This window comes from Vidua macroura, chromosome 3 (assembly GCF_024509145.1).
Source record: "Vidua macroura isolate BioBank_ID:100142 chromosome 3, ASM2450914v1, whole genome shotgun sequence".
Lineage (NCBI taxonomy): Eukaryota > Metazoa > Chordata > Aves > Passeriformes > Viduidae > Vidua > Vidua macroura.
In genome coordinates, this window is record NC_071573.1 from 73,940,461 (window position 1) to 73,960,977 (window position 20,517).

Genomic DNA, 20,517 nt, shown 5'->3' on the forward strand with positions numbered 1-20,517 from the left:
ATTAGTGGTCCTGCTGTTAACAGTGGTAATATTCCTGTGGGCTTTTAACTGTGAAGTAGTTCTCTTCTGTTTGATTGGTTGTTCTTTTCTCACATAGCCAAGTTGTAGCATCAGAATGTTTATCAGCCCAGTATTTGTTTCCAGATCATTTAGGATGTGTCAAACACAACTCTTTACATCGATGTTAATCTCAGTACTTTGTGAAGATGAACTATTTATGGCCAACAATTGTTCCCTATTTTTAAAGACTTAAGAATTTTTTAAAAATACAATCTTCTCAAAAGCTCTTTGAAAAGATTCAATACAATGTAGGCAGGATCCTCCTTTAATTGCCTTTGAGTGGCATTAGTTTTCTTCAGTATGTCATGTATTAACTAGTTTTTGTCATTCCCACAGGGAATATTTTTTAATTAAAGCATTTTCATTATTTGATTAAACTTTTTTTTTTTAATTTCTCATTGGCCCTGTTTCTTTCTGTCTAAAGGTGATGGTGTTTGTTCATGCTAGAAATGCTACAGTACGAACTGCTATGGCTCTTCGAGAAAAAGCAAAAAACAATGGTCATATTTGTCACTTCTTGTCACCCCAAGGATCAGAATATGGACAAGCTGAAAAACAGGTAAGTGAACAATTTACACTGGTAGTCTTTTCAGTCTTGGAATTGGTATTTTTTACAAGACAGTCCAGCATGGGAATAGATGCAGCATTTTTGAGCTTCTGGGAAGATTTTGCTTTGAAAAGTCATATGAGGTTGCTGAAGTGAATAGGGGAACAGAAGGAGTAATAGTAAAGGAAGAACAAATTCTTGTTATTTTCGGTTTGTTAAGATAAAGCTGATAATTGTGTTTTATGCAACTTGCACTACTTGACAGTAACCTTCATGTTTGCAGCTAAGGAAGACTCTAAACCATCAGTTTCAAGGAATATGCCATTATATCTGCTGAAAGAATATTTCTATAACAATTCTTAATTCTATGCTGTGTGTGGCATTTATATTTGGTGATATCAACTGAAGTCTAAAGATTAGAGTTAACAGTGTCTTTTTAACATCCCTTGAAAAATAAGGTTCTTTCTCTTTTCACAATTGATTTCTCCCCATGAACATAGAGGAGATACTTACTGTAAAAGTTTTAATACATATGGGAGATGCCTTCTTGCACTGGCAAATATATCTATAAACTCTTCAGTATCTTGGACCTGTGAATTACAATCTTCTGAGGGTTTTAGGTCCTTGTGTCTATTGCTAGTTCTAATAAATATGTTACTTTACTATATACTTCTGAAGAGAATGTGAAGAGATTCATTCAATCTTAGTAATTATGAATGAAGCATAGATGTTACAGTTAGTAGAATCAGATTTCTGAAATGTAGAGAAATCAGGATAAATTATGGCCTATAATAAATGTTTTAAGACTATGCTCTTATAAGTTGATATCAATATATTTTATAAGATAGCATATTTAAAAGCCCCTCTTTTTCTAGCAGATACGAGTATCTGCTGTATTATAAAAATAATGTCAAACCTGAACTTGAAGACCCCATGTTTCTAGTATTGTCAGGGTCTGCTGGCAAGACCCCAACAGTGTGAAAGTCCTTTTTTCCCTAGCAGCCAAAGAAAAGGTCTGGAATGCACAAAGCCAAGTTCTCAAGGTTGTTTATTTTTTCTTATCTATAATGGTTTCTCTGTGACCTGCCAAGGTCCGGCTAGTACAGAAGCCATGGCAGTCTGCTGCGAGCCCGGGACATCTCCCACATTATATACTCAAAATTATGTGTACCATGTTTACAGTTCCCGTACCAATACCTAAAATCTATGTTGGACAGTGTGTCCCTATCCTAAACCAATAGAAAAGTGTCACTATCACACCAAGACATGGAGGACAGGAAGAAGGAAGAAAAGGCTAGGGCATGCCCAGATTCTTCCATCTTGTACCCCTGAATTACATTCTAAAAAAACCCAAAATTCTAATTTTCCACCCTGTGTCAATTCCCCTATTACACTAGTCGAACCCTTTTGGCTTCCTCATACAAGGTTGGCAGCTTCTCCCATGGCTAAAATCGAAGCCACAGGTGTGTTTGACTTCTTGCCAAGGTCCCTGAGCCTCCTGCCAGGGTTTCGAGGCATCCGGGGCAGCCAAAGGGATGCTCTGGACTCCGACATGCTATAACACTAATTAATGCTGAACTTTTTTTCATTAGATTTCTTAGAAAAAAACATGAAACTCTTCATTTATTAAAAATAATGTTCATTTTTAATGGCAATACAAGAGAAAAATCAAGCTATTGAAAATACTAGGATTTATTTAGACAGTCAGAATTATTGCTAAAGAAATTAAGGAAAATTTTATGCTGATTTCAGCAGTGCATATTTTGTAAGATATCTGTCAAAGAAGTATTCATCCAACTCACTGTGCTGTCAGTGAAAATAACTCCTGTATCTTTAGTTTTACTTTTCATTAATTAATTAAATAAGATTAAATTAATTAGAAAGCATATTCCTGTGTCGAAGGAAACCACAAAACTGTCACAGAGAAAAGTTCTAAACCTATTTGGAATATGTGTGATACGAATGTGGTTTGATGTGCTGTAATGCTTATTACATGTGAATATAGCAATAGATTTCATCTCCGAGGCAATGCACTGAACTGGAAAGCACAGACAGGGAAGTGGAGGAGAGGGAATTGTGTTCTCTGCTAGATTGATCTTTGACTGTGCAGAGCCCCACAGTGAAACTGGACATGTGCAGCTCCTGTCTGCTTCAAGGTTGGAGCAGGAAGGAAGGGACAGGGAGGTTCTGCTGGAGATCTGTTGTGGATTATCTGTCCAGGCAGATATAGTGGTTGTGACTTACTAGTGGATGCTTGCAGAAGTCTCCCCACTTCATTTTCAACCATTATCTGGGATAGTGACATTATTCAGGCCACCCATGAGGTTCATAAGCTACACTTAAGAGGCTGCTTTTGAGTCCAACCAGGCCCATACTTTGCTGCTCAAGAATTGGCAACAGGCATTTCCATGAATGGCAAATTTCATTGTGTGATTGAGCTCAGTATTCAGAGGAAGGTTGTGATGGTAAACAGTGAGACTTAGGACTTTGGGAGAGCAGTCTTTGGCTTATTTAGAGAATTACACAGTAATCTGCTGGGGAGCTGCCATGAAGCAGACAAATCTTTGTTTTTACACTGAATAAATGGCTTGAATAGGGAGGTGTTCACCTTCACTCAAAACAGTGATGACTTGGCATCATGATTCAGGAAGTGAGGAAGAAACTGGGAAAGGGAGAGGTAAATGAAAGTGAGCACGTAAATTGTAAGCTTTACATGCTATTCATAAAAAATGCAAGTAAAATATAGTCACTATATAGGTTCATGTGAAACGTACTTGTTATTCTAAGCAAACTCCCAAGAGAATTTGAATTCTTGTGTGGGAATACTACTCTTTTAAAATGAAAATGTAAGCATCATCCCTTTTCAGGAAAAGCTGTAGACAAGATCAGTACTAATGGTACACACTTCCAAGTGTTCCTACAGAGAAACTTGAGGCATGAAAATGTAATGTGCAAAATTATGGAATCTTTCCCAATAGAATTTTAAAAATTCTTATAAATCAGTACTTAGAAAGAGTGTGGAAGATGAGGTAAAATGCACTTAGAAACCAAGCTGATGATGATTGTTTGGGAAAGCAAGAACAAGACATGTGACTGTGAATAACAAAAGAAATTTATAACCAGATAAGAAGGAAGAGGTGTGAAGACCAGAGTGTCCTGGCTCCAGACAGGATTGGCTTAATTTTTTCAGTAGCCAAGAGGGACCTGGAGGTTATTCAGTACCAACTTACATCATTGCTGGGGGCAGGGGGAAAGGAGTGTCTTCTGGGGAGAAGAGGTTCCTTCTGGTCATAGAGGTGCAGCAGAGTACTGTGGTAATTAACACCAGTTCCAGCAATCACACATGAATTTTTTCCCTCTTTCTTGTACCCTGTGTCATTAGTGTTGTTGCTGTTACTGTTTGTTTTCTTCCCTTATTGCTGTTTCCAGTAAATTGTTCTTATGTCAACCCATGATCTTCACCTTTTGTGCCTCCAATTCTCCTCTCCAGTGCAAGGGGATGCTGTGGGAGGGGGAGAAGCAAGCAGTGCATGGTTTGGAGACTCTCAGTGGGGAGCAGTAAGCTGGGGAGTATCATCCCTAAAGCACAACATATAGCAATGAACGAGAGGGAATTGTGTCCTCAAGCAAGGATCACATAACCTTTTTGTGTCTGTCTTGAGTCTTGCAAAGGCTATGAAGAGACAGAAGAACTCTTTAAATTCTTCCAGTGATCAGTATATGCCATATGCACATATTACGAGTGTAAATTCTGATTATTTTACTTCTTGTGCATGTAAGTATGATCTAGGTGTTGGGGAATTTTTTTTTTTTTTATTGCTGTTGTTAGTATTTTGCAGAAATTAGATACTGCAGTGGACTTAAAGGTTCTTTCACTGTCACTCATAAACAAATCAGTAATGGAAATACTAAAAATACAGTGAAGGCCTAATCATACTGAAATCAATAGCAAAACGCCCCCCATAGATTTTCCCAACATACTTCCATTTGTTCTCTTTGAGGATCCATTCAACAAACAAAGCTAAATTATATTAATTTTATTTACAGTAAAAATCAAGTATTTTGTTGATTCTGGCTCTGTTACCTAATTCCTATTGTCTACAAAAGGAGATTTCAAGATATTGAGGGAATTTGTCTTCTCTATTCACCAGAAACTTGCTGTTTAAAATATTGTAAATATTTTGTATTGAAATAATTTTGTCACAGCATGTATCTTTGAAGCATATTATTATTTATATACAGTTAGCACAATAAAGATACTAATCAAATAAGATATATAGTCTGCCAAGGCAGCAACTGTGCATAAACAGCCATCAATAATCATAAAATGAGTAATATGCTAGCAACATTTCTCTGAGCAATTAAGGCTCTTACATATGAAGACCTATGAGTTCACCAAAGATTTCAGTGATTAGAGCATGTGGTGGGTTGTTATTAAAACTATTACTGTTCAATCTAAATTTTCTTTTTCTTTCTTAGCAGTAAATATTTCCAACAGAAATAGCTATATTAAGAGCAGTAATGTATGTGCATCTTACCAAAGGGTTTTACCATCATTCATTTTGTCACAGGAACTTTCAGCACTAATATTTTTAATGATTTCAAAGTGTAACAGATAAAGAAAGACACAAGGCACAGTGAAGTCAAGATAGGTATAAAGAAGTTGATTTTTTTTCCTCAGTTTTCTGCTTTCTTTCCAATAACCCATCCTGGAATTAAACACCAGAGGCTGGAATAGCAGTGCCTGAATCAAGAACAGTGCTACATTCAGGTAGCCTGAAAGTGTTGAAGTTTTCTCCTTCGATGGTAATTCTAGTGCTGGAGAGGTTTACTGGCTAAGGTACAAACTTCAGTACCACATAGGTGTACGTACAGAGCCTACATTTACAGGCTTAAGTGACTGTCATCAGGAATTGTATCTGTACAGTTTTCTACCATTACAGCTGTTAAAAAAAAAAAAGAAAATGTTATTGCAGACAACTGTAGTTCTAAACAGAGCAAGTCGGAGTTGTAGAAATACTGCAGGGACATACTAATGGATTCATAGTTTTTGTGTACAAGAAGGACCAGCTGTTATGAAATGTTTATAATGTGATGTAGGGAATTGAGCAAGGCACAAAATTCTGTTTGAGCTCCAGTAACAATTTCTAAAATGTTTATAGCCTTGACATGTGTAATTCTTCATGTCTGAATTGGCCTGCCTTATGCTTTAGACCCAGGATCTTATGCTAGTTCTCTTCATGACTTAAATTTTTTCCCTGAGAAAGTTTTTATTCATTTAAATAGCAAATTATTGTTGTTAGAGGTATATCAAGCTACTCAGAAGGTCTTTCAGTGGCACAGTTAGAGTGGCCAAGAGATTATACTGGGAAGAGCATTCACACTCCTCTTTCTTAGGCATTTGCTGTTCAAAGGAACTATTGCTCTAGACAGACTGTGTGTCTGACCTGGCACAGAAGTTCTTACACCTTACACCATAAATCAGATATATTTTATGCAATAGGTTGAGTATTAACATGATAAAACATGACTTTTAAGAGCTTTTCTAGGTTCTTTTTAAAATCCATTCTCCAAACATGACCTGGTTTCTTTGTTCCTGAAACCTCCAAGTTCATCTGTAGGTGAGCCAAGTGGTGGTGTGGAACTGATCTGTCCTTGCAAGCACTTACCATTCCTTCAGAGTGTTTCTATTTCCAAACTGTACCTTTACTCAGCATGTTCATATTTTAAAGTTTTGATCACTGGTACAAATATTAAATATCCATAGGTCAAACTGGATCTCTGAAGACACTGACATTCTGTCATGTGAAAGTTCCTATATAGAATTAATTTCTTCAATCATCATTGCCTGATTTTAATCTCTTTAATTAATGAAATTAATTTTATATAGTACTTAATTCCCAATGCTGCATCATATAAATGAAATTTCTGACAGAAGTTTGACTGTATTATATCAGTGCTGTGTGATGCCGAGTGATTAATCTAAGCTTCATAATGATAATATCATGTTTGTCTGACAAGAGCTATCCTGTATAAATGGATGTTTATTGGCACTGTTCCCAAATTTATCAGACTACAGGCCATTCAGTCTTGCCATTTCATTTGACATGAAATTTAGCAATACCTGGCAGAGAACAGTCTTGATAATGTAATACAGTCCTTATTTTGTATTCTGGATGCAGTTTTTGCTGTAATGGCTAAATAACATACTTTGAATCATCTGAAATCCAGTATAATACTTACAAGAAGAAATAATACTCAAATCATGCATGTTCTAGTCTGGACACAGCAAATGGAAGTAAAGGCTACTTCACAGGATGAACTGAAAAAATAGAATAGTTAAAAGCATTGTATCCTTTACTGGCCTTAAAAATCCAAAAGCAATTACTAATCCTCTTAATTATCTGTCAAACATTTTTAAACTATTAGAAATTAATTTTTAGAGAGCATTCATCAAATATTTAATGTGTAATAATTTGCCAGACATTTAATTATTTCAGAGCAATCCTCATTTTATTTTTATTTTGTTAATAGCATATCTAATATTTGATATGCCATTAAAAAATGATGAAAATAAAATGAAGATATGTATTCAAATACATTAGGCTATAATAAATGTCAAACATATATTGAAGTTTCCTATTTGTTTTATAATTACTATATTTTTGACTTTTGAAAAATATTTGCTAATTGTCTCTCAGAGAAGGAAGTGAAACACTCTGTATTTCTTCCATGGGATATTTTATTCAGTAGTCCTGGTTGAAGGTCAGAGACAAAATTCACAATAAGATGTGGTCCTAACAATTCAGGCGTTACAGAAAAATGTGTTCTGTATACAGCGATTCCACTGTTTTAATGAATCCTGAGCTCTGGAATTTAGCATTGTTATTCAGATGGACACTTTGATTTTGGGGAGGTCTTTTTACAGAGGCATATATTGTAAGCAATAGAAAAATATTGCCTTCAGGTTTTTTAGCAGTATTCCTAGATATTAAAGTTAAGTGTTACCTGTTGTAAACTGAAATAAAAAGTTGACAGAAACAGTAAATTTCTTTTTGCTGTTGCTTTTCCTGACCTTTGAAAAGGAAAACTGCTTGAAGTTTGACGTATATTTTTGTTATTATAATAGTTACTTTTTTATGTGTCATTCTAGAAATTGTATTTGCACAGCGTTAAGTTTGTAGTTCTCTTTTCAGCTTGATGCTCTATGTAGTCCTGTGTATTGTTTACAGACTGCTGGAATTTTCTAGTGTTTTTATTATGATTCAGAATATATAAAATATGTGGTACAGATTGAATTCTGTTATCAACTATATTTCTGAAAATCAGTCTCTTATCCAGGGATTTCAGACTTCTTGTCTCTCAGACTCTGATAGTACAGCACTGATGTAACAAGTAACAGTCTTCTGCTATCCTGTGAAAAAATAAAATGGACTTTTCCCCCCCACTAATCTATGGGCTTGATCGTATATTCTGTTTTATCTATCATGAGTGTCAACTTGATATGCAACAATGCTTAGTTTCATCCTGTTTATCACTGGAAAGCCACCTCATGAATATTTGTTCTACTTCCAGAAGCTGCACTGCATTAGTAATGGATCTCCTAGAAGAAAAATGGGTTAGCAAACCTTTTTCTAGAATGATCTCTGAGGTTGCAAATACAGCTGACAGGGGTGCTGATGTTTTTCTTCAAGGAACTACTAAAAGAGGTTTTATGCTTTTGTACAGAACTTCTCAGCTATTTCAGAGTTATTCAGGTTAAAATCAGTAATGGATTTAACAACTGTAAATAGAAGATTTAATGCCTTTCCTTACTAATCCTCCATGGAAATGCTCTGATAAACTCTGGGATAATGTGTTGCCTATAGCATCCCCTTTCATTGTTGACAAAATTTCTATTAAATACTAAATGTGCTTAATAAGATCATTTGAAACTGTTGTCATATTTATAACATGATTAAACTTCTCTCCTTAAATGAAGTCTACTGCAGTCTTCTGCGAGGTAGTGCAGTCTTTGCATTCAGTAAATTCAGACCTTAAGGTAAATAAATTTGTTTAAATGTCTTATTTGTGCTTCAAAATATAGAAACTGAAATTCAAAGTTATACTGTTTAAAAGAATGTCTTTAATAGGTAATTCTCTTTAAATCTAAGACTTTTATTAAGTGACCTATTAAAATATACTGAAAGTTCTTTCTCTGTGGGAAATGGGAAGAATATTTAGCCAACAGAGGTTCCTTGATGTCAGGCTATGGCATTGCTTACTGTAATGAGTAGTTCTAACAAGTTATTTGGTTTATGCTGCAGTTACAGGGGTTTGCACAGTCAGTAGCAGCACACGTGTATATTTTTCTTTTGAAATCAGCATAAAAGTTGATATTACTGTAAAACTAACTGATTTAAATAAGTGAATGTATTAAAGGTTTAATACCTTTTTCTATTTTCCTATGTATTCTTAGTTGTTTCTTATTTTTACATAAACATTTGTGATCTCTTTGTCTTTCCTGAAATTTTAACTTCATTCTGGGCACTGAGAGAGAAAAGCCACACAACATTCCTTTTTCCCTTGACTGTGAAAATCTCCTTCAGTTAGCTATTAGGTGCTTTAACATGTAATCCAGATCAAAAAGTTTGCTATGTCTTTTCCCAGTAGTTATTAATCAACAGCTTCCCGGGTAAGAGGATTTCCACTTGAAATCTCATTTCAAGTATATTTGGATATTGAATAGCTATGCTAATCATAAAGAAACAAATTACAAACTTCTGAGACATTTGGGAGGGAAAAGCAAAAGCAAAACCAGTATGGTTATTTTAATATTCACAAGTTTGGGGACCAGGAGTACATTCTTTGTACCTCGGTAGCACAGCCCACTACTCACTTTTCATTTTCACCAGCGCTTGTTTTCACCATGTGTAATCAAGTATGTGAGTTATCTTGAATGGATAAATCTCCCTTTTCTTCATTTTCTTCTGCCTTTTAACAGGTTCAAAGGCAGACAATATCTGATTAGTGGTGAGCACTCCAGCAAGAATTATATTCAAGTCAGCATAAGTGCTTTCTGCCCTAGCCCCTTTTCTAGCCCAAAGAGCTCGGTTGGTTCAGCCAGTTTTCAGCTGCTTTCAATCCCCAGACCCTTAGGTCTTCCTTCCTTTTCCAAAATGTGCCAGTTAGTTCTAGTTTGCAGTGTGTAACCTTATGCAATATATTCACAGTAAGACTGTATACAATTTTTCAGGCACTTTTTGTGTATAAGATGCACCAAACCATACTGACGAATGATTCTGATCACATGCAGTTTTAGTACCTTTGTATGGAAATCATATGCTGACTAGACAATAGTGTTTAAAGAGATCCTATCTACTTAGGAATTCATTTGTCAGGAAAGAGTTTTTATTACCTGTATTTTATTACTGTATTACCTACAGTAATAATTAGTAATGAAAAGTAATGATTGAAAAGTTAGTAACAATTGTAGCCTGACAGTCAGTGCTGCTTGTTGATCAGTTGTACTTTGTATTTCATGGTGATTATATTGCCCTCCAACAGGCTTGATGCTGTTCAGTGAATGACATTCTTTTAGAAAACATGTTGGTTTTCTTCTACAGTAAATTAAATAAATTTTGCAAGGTCCGGTGAATTGTATTTCATTTTAGCTTTTTTTTTCTAGCATCACACTTGACCTTATAAAAGTTCATAACAAAGTACTATTTTCAGGGTTGTAAATGAAGGATGCAGTGTCTTGGATTTTTTAAGTGGTTGGAGATTGCTTTAAAGATTCAGGCCATCAGAGAACACCCTTTGTAGTTGTCTTTACTGAAATAAAATTCAGAACAAAACCTGTAGTTCACAGTTATACTGTAGAATAAATATATATGCTTTCTCCTAGAATTGCTTGATATTTTTCCTTCAAAGTATTACTGTTAACTGACTGTGTCCCTTTTGCTTTTTGAGTATTAATGTAATTTTATTTTTATATTGTAAAATAATGAATGTATAGGATATCTTTCAATTGTGATTTAAAAAAAAATTAAGGGTTTGACCTATTATAATTGAAAAATATTTTTTCATAAACACCTAAGTTGACATAAAGCATCACTGCAATATTGGAAACTGTCTCACACTGTCTCTTTAAAAACATTATTAGAATCAGTGCACGTAAATAGATTCACCAAGGTATATTTAGATGCTTGATTCAGGTTTTCATTTAGAGAACATGATTTTATTAACAAATGGAAAAAAATATTGAAGTTCAGTTCATATTCTTGATTTCATTTATTTTCAAAATAATAAAGCTTTTCAAATATTAGTTTCATTATGGTTTGATGGAATTGTTTAGGTATATATGTTGAGTATTTCAGTTGTCATTCACTTTCTACTTCCAACTTCTCCAAATACCATCATATAGGCAAATTTCATTGGGCTTTTTAACTATTCCTTTAGTTTATTTGGACAAGATATAGAGTTGATCAGAACTGGACAGAAGTGTTTTTGCACTGAAGCTGGCAATGGCATCTAATTAAGATGAACTTGGAAATAAATGAGTAAAATGAGCACACACTTCTAAGACTTTTAAATGAAAGAGTAATTAGGGGAAAACATAAAGAGGGAGTGATTTCAATTGGATCCACATTCCAGTAATTCCACATACTGAGAGCCAGACGTGCTTTGGAGAAAACAAAACAAGTTAAAAAGTAATTAAGCATACTTCTGGAAAGTTGTGCTGATTTATTTTTAGAGAACTGCCAAATATTTATTGCCATATATTTCTTTCTGTAGTCTAAGTTTTATTACATGTATCGTCAGTCTCTGGTTTTTAGCATATATTTTATATCTTTTATGGAAGCCTTGGTATCTGCAAGATTAGTTGTATCTTCTTTTATCTTGGTTGTTTTGAATTCATCTTAAGATCCTTTGAACTGGAATTTCAAAAGTCAGATGAGAATCAGAAGAATCCCTGCTTGCTGGGAATCATTGTCTTGTAGGAAAACATTTTGTTGCATAAAGCCACAAACTGTTACTCTTTAGAATGTACAGATACATGTCACCTTTATCAAAGTAAAGTTAGAATTTTGCTTAGATTTGCCAAATCTCTTTTGAACAACTCAATTATTTCAGAAACTTTTTTATTGTTGCGTCAAAACGAAGAGAAACTGATTATAGAGTGTTTCCCAAAAAACATAAAAACCTGAAAACCAGTATTTTGTTCCCACAACTGAGATTTTTTTGAATGAACATCCTATAAATATGCATTTGGATAAATCTTTCTACATGTACCATGTTGTAATTTTTGGCTTATTTCAGTAAAAAAAAAATGGAACTAGAAATTATGTGTTATGCTAATGGGAACTAGAGTAACAGCATCGTGTTTTTGACAAGTGTGGAGTATACACAAGCTGGGCATGAACTATAATGAAAACTGGTAGTTGACAAAATTAAGCTTACTGTGTATTGTGAAATGAAAATAAAATTGCTAAAAATGTGGAAGGCAGATTTGGAAGTATACAGTTTGTGAGAAGATGCTGCGAGAGTGCGTATAAGAAGACGGCAGTATTAGGAGACTTGCGAATTTCAGTGCTGAACTATGAATTCTTAAGCAAATTAATGTTCCCCATTCCACCCATCAGACCTTCATCTCTGGACAATACCAGTGCAAGTAGATAAAGAATTAAGTTTAGCCAGCAAAGCTAAAAAATGAAAAATTTTTAAATTTTTAGAACTTGAGAACATTGAAACCTGTTTGAAGCATTACTTAAAATAGGTATTTGTACGTAAGTTTTGCTGTATTGTGATGGTTTGCCACCTCCGGAAGAAAACTACAGAAGGGATTTCAAAATTTTTTGCACAACTCATCTGGTGAGTCTTTTCAGTGACAGAAGGCAGAAATTGTGACAATGTGAGTCACTGAAATAGATGTCAACATAGGCCAGCCAGCAAATTCCTTAAATATGGGGAGATTTTGATGAAGCCTAGCAAGGATTCTAAAAAAAAAAATTAGCAAATTGTCCATGTTTCCCGGTAGATACAGGAGGACTAAAACTAAAATAAAGTACAATCAGAAAATATCTTCACACAAGGAAAATAAATACTTGTTACCTGGGGAAAGATGTTATGTGTACATCTGCTGATTGCTTGAACTCAGCAAGACCTGAAATAATCCACCCTGCACAGCAGCAAAATACTTGTGACCAGAAGAGCTTGCAGCATCTTGGTTCTTTGAAGGGTGATTTTTGCTGGTTGCTGTTCAGTTCTTACTTATAGTGGTTTTTTTTTTTTCAAATAAGGAAATGTAAGATCTGATAGATTTGAATAAAGGTATTGACCAGCATTTTTAAGAAGCCTTGTTTATTTCTGCTAACTACTCTGAGGATATGTCCTTTTCTACTGGGGATGTTGTATGATCTATGAGTGCTAACTCTATGAGATAAAACTTGAATTTGCTGTCATTATTGCTCTATTTAATGTTATGACCTCTAGTTAGTAAATTAATGTGGTAGGGATTCCTCTCTGTCTTTTTTTCCTTTTCTAAGATAAAAACTGTGACTTGCATATTTGGAAGTTCTAAAATATTGAGAACTGTTGACAAAATGCTAAAATCCTAGTACTGGAGGGCAAACCTTGAGGTTCTTGAATTTAGAGTATCAAAAGCATTGCAAAAGACTTTCAAAACTCTTTGTAATAATAATAATAATAGCTGGAGAATCAAAGGCCATTGCATCAAGGATGAAAAATGCTGCACATTTTCTTTCTGTGAGGGTTCCTCTGTCTTTGATATGCATGAATTTTGTAATCAAATGTAGAATTCTAGGGCAAAGTCTTTGCTTCTAGTGATCACTTTTTCGGAGTGTTGTGCTCTGTATGTTTATCAAGGACAACATCCAGAAATCTGAAGTGTTTGAAACCATTAATATTGTATTTCCCTGCTTTCATTTAAACTGTGGTATTGTTGAATAATGGAACAGAGCCCTAGCTGGTTTACAGTTGGAGGATCTCATTGGAAAACATACTAAAACTAATGGAAAATAGACTGTTGGCTTTGGAGTAAGCCCTGAGGACACAACTTAATACAGCACAAAATAGTGTTTCATAGAGAAAACACAGCACAGTGTTTAACTTTTTGCAGGTGTGGATATTCTGCAAGGTTCTGGAACTGAAAGCAATAAGAAAATGCAAATTTGTCCCAGTGATTTAAAACACTTCTATCGATACACCAGTATATAGATACACCAGTATTGCTTGTAATTCTTTTAATGATCCCTTACACTCAGAAATTATTTTCTGGGCTTTTGTTCGATTGTTATAGCTTAGTTAAAAAGTGTTTTTACTGCCTTGTAACGTTGAAAACGTACCCAGTTTCTTCCTCCATTGGCCTGTAGTTACAAAACAACTATAATAGTTATTACCAGGTATTCCCTTAGATTTTGTTCCTCTGAAGGGGCATATTCCTTGAAGTAACCACCAAGATCTCTTTTCTGAGGAAAATATCCAAGATGATTCTCCTAAGAGACTCCTGTACTTTTCAGAGTGCTATACTTGTCTACAATTCTTTGATTCAGCATTACATATTTAGCGAATACTGTCAGATTTACTGAGTTGACAGTCATAGCCCTATTTACTAATTTTTCCTACCTGTTCCAGTTTCTTTAAATTTCAGATTTTAACACTTGTGAGGAAAACAGATATTGAATGAAAACAGATACTTTCATAACAAAAATAATAAAAGACAAGGGTAGAAGATAGCCAGGAAAAAAACAAAATTATTAATAAGCCTGTAAAAGAAAAAATAAAGTGATAGTTGGCAATGTAAATAATAAAGCTAGAGCATTTCAGAAAAAAAAGCAAGCTCTATAAGATGCTGTCCATGCACAAATTCATGGTCTAGATAGAAGCTTCATAGTTTTCATGATGAAATAGAACTAGTATTGGTAAATAGCTGAGAACTAATTTAATCAAAAGCAGTATATAAGGTTATTTCAGTTATATATATATATGAATTCCAACTACTAAAAAGGCTTTGGTTTTGGGAGAAATAAGAGACTACAGGAAAATGATGCTCTTATAGATTGAGCCTAGAAACCTCTCTGTTGGAATTTAAAATATCTTCAAAGTATTTTCCTAGTGTTGAAATAAATTTGTCCTAGAATAAGGGAGGTGAAACATATCAGTTACAATTTTAAGAAAACAAAGCAAATGGAGATTTTTATTTCATTTTTGAATCATGGTTTTCAATCCTGAGTATTGAGAGCCACCTTGCGGCAGTACCTTTTAATGCACAAAAATGCCGCTGATTTTATGGTCGGCAAGGGCCCTTGATCCTTGTTTCACTTCTGAGCATTTTGATGACTGAGAATTAAAATGCATTCGACTTCCAGGCATTTGCCTGAGGTGCAGCACTCTTCTTGACTTTAAAGATGGATTCTTTACATTTGTATGAAATTTCTAAGATAATTTTTTATTCTTATTCCTTTCTTTAGTCTTTCCTTTTTCTCTTCTTGCATCCATTAATGATATTATAAATGCAGGACAGATAAGATACAAGTGTAATAATTATAATGTGTGATTTACTTGCATAGTACACATACATATTTATGTATAGTAATGTTATATAGGCTGCATTCACTTTTTCTTGAAAGATATAAAAATTCTTGAACAACACATATTTTGGGAAGCTTAAAAAATTGACAGTGTTAAGCATTTCTTTTTCTATGTCTTTTTAGTTGTTGTTTTGATTACCAGAATAGCACTTAATAGTAAATAGGAAAAGTCAATATTTATATCTTCAAGTTTGTATTTACCCTTATAAAGATATGGATGAAATTAGCTTCCAGCATCAGAACAGGGACTAGATTAGAAAATGCATGAGGATTGATTACACTTGAACACAGATTTGCCAAATGGCTGTATGAATTTCTGTCTTTTTTTGAAGGAGAAATATTTTTTTGTGACTCTAAAGGGGCTGGTGTAAATATGGGAGTTCATCAGTTAAAGCCATAATTGAGATTTCCTTGAGTTCAGTTTTCTGTTCTGTAATTTAAAGTATATGCTGTGTGTAATGGTGGAGGTTGAAAGAGGGTCAATACTCTACAAAGCATTTTCTTTTGGGATTTTGAGGGGGTAGGAGTGAAATTCCTCATTCCTTGTATTTACGTCTGGTATTCATGGAAATCTCTTCTTCCCTATGACCAAATTTATACTCAGGAATCTCAGACAACTTCAGGATTTCACAGTCAACTCGTTTTAACAAATACAAATAGTCTGGGATTTTGCTCTCAAGCTAAAAATTAAACCAATAACTGTAGAAAATTGAATGAATAAAAAAAATCACTTAACACCTCTTATCCTTTTTCTTCTTAGGGAAAAATTGAGATTAACTAGGCATTTAATCCCATGATTTATCTGATGACAGTTTGGGAGCATTTTGGTTGGAGTATATTCTTATCAGATTTGTCACATGGAGAAAAACTGGTTTTGGTCATACTTTCAAGTAGCACTGACCTGTACTGAGTCTGGTGATGCCAGAGTGTGAATTTATGCATCTGTTTGTCCATTGCAAAGGAAGGGCTATAGGAATGTAATTTTGGGGTTGCATAATTACATTTGGGGGTTGTAACAAGTCTGAAGTGAGTTTTTGATAAATAATGTCCCCTGATTAAGTTGCCATTGTCATCAATAGAAAGGATGTAAAGCCTCCATTCCTATTTTTACTATGATGTTCCTTAGTTCTGTTATGTTCAGCATTTAAAACATGGGATGATCTGATTAATTTTAATGTATGAGTATCAGAATAAGCAGAGATTAGTGTGAAGGCAGATAATTTAAGTTCCAATTTACTTGGAATATTGAGTGATAATTAAGAGCTATTAGTGATATGTGCCATCTGGGAGTGTTGGGAATATGCCACCTGAGTCAGTTACAATAGAAATTTGTTGCAATGGAAAGTTATTTGAGGGTCTAATTTGTCTTTTATTCTTTCCAGGATAATTCTTGTTCATTAGGCTAAATTTGAAACATGGAGTGCTCTTCCGGCTGAAATTACAGCACAGGGGTTTTGGGAGACTGCACATGGTAACTACAAGTGTGTGATGGGTCTGAGCTGCTGTTGCAGTTGGAGAAGCTCAGTGTGCTTCAGGCAGTGAAGCCTGAGTTCATCCATGAGCAGACACAGGAGAGAGCAGCAACACTGCACAGGCTCTGCTGCCAGATTCCCACTGGCTGTGCAGGGCTCAGACTCCTCCTGCAGATGTGCAGATCTCTGTGTAGCCATCTGCAGAGTTTTAATCTCAAACTGAACCCTGCCATACCAAGCTGATGTCAAGTGGCCTGTCTCAAATGGTCACTCAGTTGCTTAGCTTTTACTTAGAGATTTCTCTGCTCCAGACAGCATTAGCCAGCCCTTTTACCTTCCATACTAGCAGCCTGCAAATTAAACAAGTACGATGAAACAAACTTCTTATCTTAAATGATGCCTTCTCAAAGAAGAAATGGAGCAGGGAGTATGTTCTAGGTTGATCTCAAGAATGAAAAGGCTATGCCAAGAATTTTAAGTCATCCATTTCTATAGCAATTATCAGAAAGACTGTCTGATAATATTCTTTCTAGAATATTATATATATTCTATATATATATAACAGGATCAGTAGGTTTCCCTCTAGCAAGTCGGGTCAGCAGAGGGGTTAGCAGAGATACAACCAGTGTTGCAGGTAAGCGTAGCCCCTTTCTTTCCATTCTGTGTAAAATTTCTTTGACAACAGAATTGGCAATTCTATATTTGGCGCTCAAAAATCAATTTAAAAAAAGAGCTGATATCCAAACATAAAATGAACAGAAGGAGATATCTTTGTTGAGTAACTTCCGACATTTAGACTGGAATTCACAAAGTAAAATATTCTTAGATATGTAAACCAGTTCCTGAAGGTAAGTGATGATATGATATTCAGCTTTGCTTTGCAGTATGAATTTGAGCCAGCAGTGTGCCCAGGTGGCCAAGAAGGCATCCTGCCCTATATGAGCAATAGTGTGGCCAGCAGGACCAGGGCAGTGATTGTTCCCCTGTACTCGACACTGGGAACTCCCATGTTCAGTTTTGTGCCCCTCATTACAGGAAGGGCATTGAGGGGCTGGAGCAAGCCCAGAGAAGGGCAACAGAGCTGGTGAAGGGTCTGGAGTGCAGGTCCTATAAGGAGCAGCTGAGGGAGCTGGGGGTGTTCAGTCTGGAGAAATGGAGACTTGGGAGGGCATTATTGCTCTCCACAGCTACCTGAAAGGAGATTGTGGCTAGGTGAAAGTCTGCCTCTTCTCCCAGGCAACCAGTGATAAGACAAGAGAAAATGTCCACAAGTTGCAAAAATAATTCTTCACCAAGAAGATTGTCAAGCATTGGAACAGGCTGCCCAGGGAAATGGCAGCCTTACCATCCCTGGAATTACTGAAAAAATAATTAGATGTGGCACTTCACAATGTGGTTTAGTGGGCATGGTTGTATTAGGTCGAAGGTTAGGCGATGATCTTGAAGGTCTTCTTCATCCTCTCCAACTCTATATTTTATATTATTACTTATACATTATGTTGTTTACATTCATTTTATATACAATATAGCATATTTTATGTGAGTTTTCAAAGTGTAAAATGAGAAAATCAAGTGCAACTAAAAGTTTTAAAACTATGTATCACACTGATTCTAATTAAAAGTTGTTCAGAGTGCAAGAGTCAAAGATTCTTCACTCTTTTTATTTTGCTTTTAATTCATAATTCAGCATTACCATCTTGAAACCACAGAGGACTGATATCCTGGTGATAACCCTGTAGTATGTATGTGTTACATAATGCCTCAAACATGATATTTGTCTTGGCACTGAACCATGGTGTGTGGTGTGGTTCTGTACAGATCAAGTGGTTGTCTTTATCTAGGAAAGCTATTGATATGTTTTGAATGTGTTTGCAGTGATAGTTAAGAACTATTTTATGTGGGTCGTATTAGTTTTCGGTCTTAAAGTAGGAAAATCACTTTTTTATTTTTATGTGCTTTTACTTCTCCCTCATTTATTTTTTTCTACTTAAAACAATAAAAAGATACTGTGTTCTAAAATGTTATCAAGGGATAAATCTTTTAGACTAATATATGTACTAATAAATATGTACACAACACTAAGGCAAGGGTTGGCATTGTTTACTATTTGTCTTATGGGAATTAGAGGTTTTACCACCACAAGTACAAAAACTGTCCTGCCCTTGGTTGGGGGATGCAAACCTGGCCTGAGCAAAGCACCCTGCCAGCTCCACAAATGGCCAATTGCTTTGAATCACATTTCAGTCTCTCACAGGCTGCTCTTAAAAGAAGGTAGAGCTGTGAAATGAAAAGCTCTTTTAAGAAGACTAAATGCAGGAAGGATTTAATTATTTTAATAGATATGACTACTAATTTTACAGAAGAATGTTAATATAATTAAAATATTAAAATGATTCTCATAGTGTGGCATCTGACACTTTTGAACAGTCATTAGCACTAATGTATGCAAGATAAGTAAACAGAGTGTGAAAAATGGAAATTAATGAGGGTTGGAGAGGGACTGTGCAAGCAATCAGCACAGCAGCTCTCCTCTCACCTGTTTTGTGCTGCTATGTACTGTGTTAAGTGAGAAAGGAACAATCTCCTTACCTCTTCCCATATCAGATAATTTGGTCTCCATGGTGTGTTTGATATGTGAGATATTTTCTTATATTTCCCCTGAGATTTACCTGCTATGTAAGACAATTAATGTTAGCTTGATGAAGAAACTGTATATCCTGCTTTAAAATAGCAGTATATGAATTACAATAGCTTAACAATTGCAAGCTCCTCAGTTTTGCAGAGAGTTTCTAATCTTGTTTATAAACCCCAAGGCAGATGGATAAATTAACATCAATGCAGTATTTTTTCCCCAAATCTCTGTAAATATGTTATAAAAATTACTTGAACAAGACGATTAAGTATTCCTTTGCTCAAAATATCAGGCTTAGGTGGGAGATATACATGCTAGGTTATGTAAATGCTTAAAGAACTGTAGATGTAGAAAACAGTCTTTCAAAGCCATATTTAATTATACATAAATATGTTCATCTCTGTGGTTTCTAAACTTTACAAAGCAATTATCTTGCACGCTTCATGAAGTATCAAACAAAATGTTAGTAATGTTGGTACTATAAGGGCTGAATTTGAAGGGAGGGATTTTTTTAAGAGAGGAGAGTAAAAAAACCTGATTTTTTTTCAGTTGAGTTTGAAACTACAAGGGATCTTGTAATTTAGCAGAGGTCTGTGGGAAAATACCCTATATTTGAACAGGATCTGGGGATAAAATTAAGCTGTTTGGAGGTGACTGCACAGTACTCATTTGTTGCATCTGCTGGTTTCCTCTGGCAGCAAGCCTAATAGCTGCCTCAGTTTAGCTGACAAACTGACTCTAAATTCCCAAGTCTGCTGGCCATAAGAGCATAGTAATAGAAACCTTCTTGTTCTGTCACTTATTAGGCACTGCTTTTGCTCCCTTTCACTTGCATAAAGTCATGCTACCTTTAAAACTGATTTTGAATGATGTTCAATAGTCCACAGTCTTCCCAATTGTACACTGAATTTGCAGACCTTGAGAGTAGTCTGCAAGTAATTTGGAATAAAACTAGCGAAAAAGACAACATAGTTGTCAAAGGTGTTAGTAATAACTGGATGGCTGTGTTGAAAATCAGCATAAGCCTTACAGATGCCATTTTTAAAATGTATTTTTTTGTCCTGAGGCTGCAGTGGAAAAGTTTATGAAACAGTAATGCAGTGAAATAGTTCTGGGAAAGATGAGGTTAGGGAAAGCAGATGGAGCAAGCATTTGAATTGGGCCAGAGGCACAAGGAATATAAAATTCATAGGAAATCAAGTTTTACTGGTCTCA

At 35.1% G+C, this 20,517-nt stretch overlaps 1 protein-coding gene across 2 annotated transcripts in view; it reads left to right on the forward strand.

Annotated features, from left to right (window-relative positions):
- ASCC3 (activating signal cointegrator 1 complex subunit 3) overlaps positions 1-20,517 on the forward strand; it is a 252,134-nt gene that overhangs the window by 124,081 nt on the left and 107,536 nt on the right. For both annotated transcript variants that reach the window (XM_053972459.1, XM_053972460.1), the window contains exon 14: positions 485-619. In XM_053972459.1, coding sequence (XP_053828434.1) covers positions 485-619 — 135 coding nt within the window. The remainder of the gene's footprint in view (positions 1-484; positions 620-20,517) is intronic.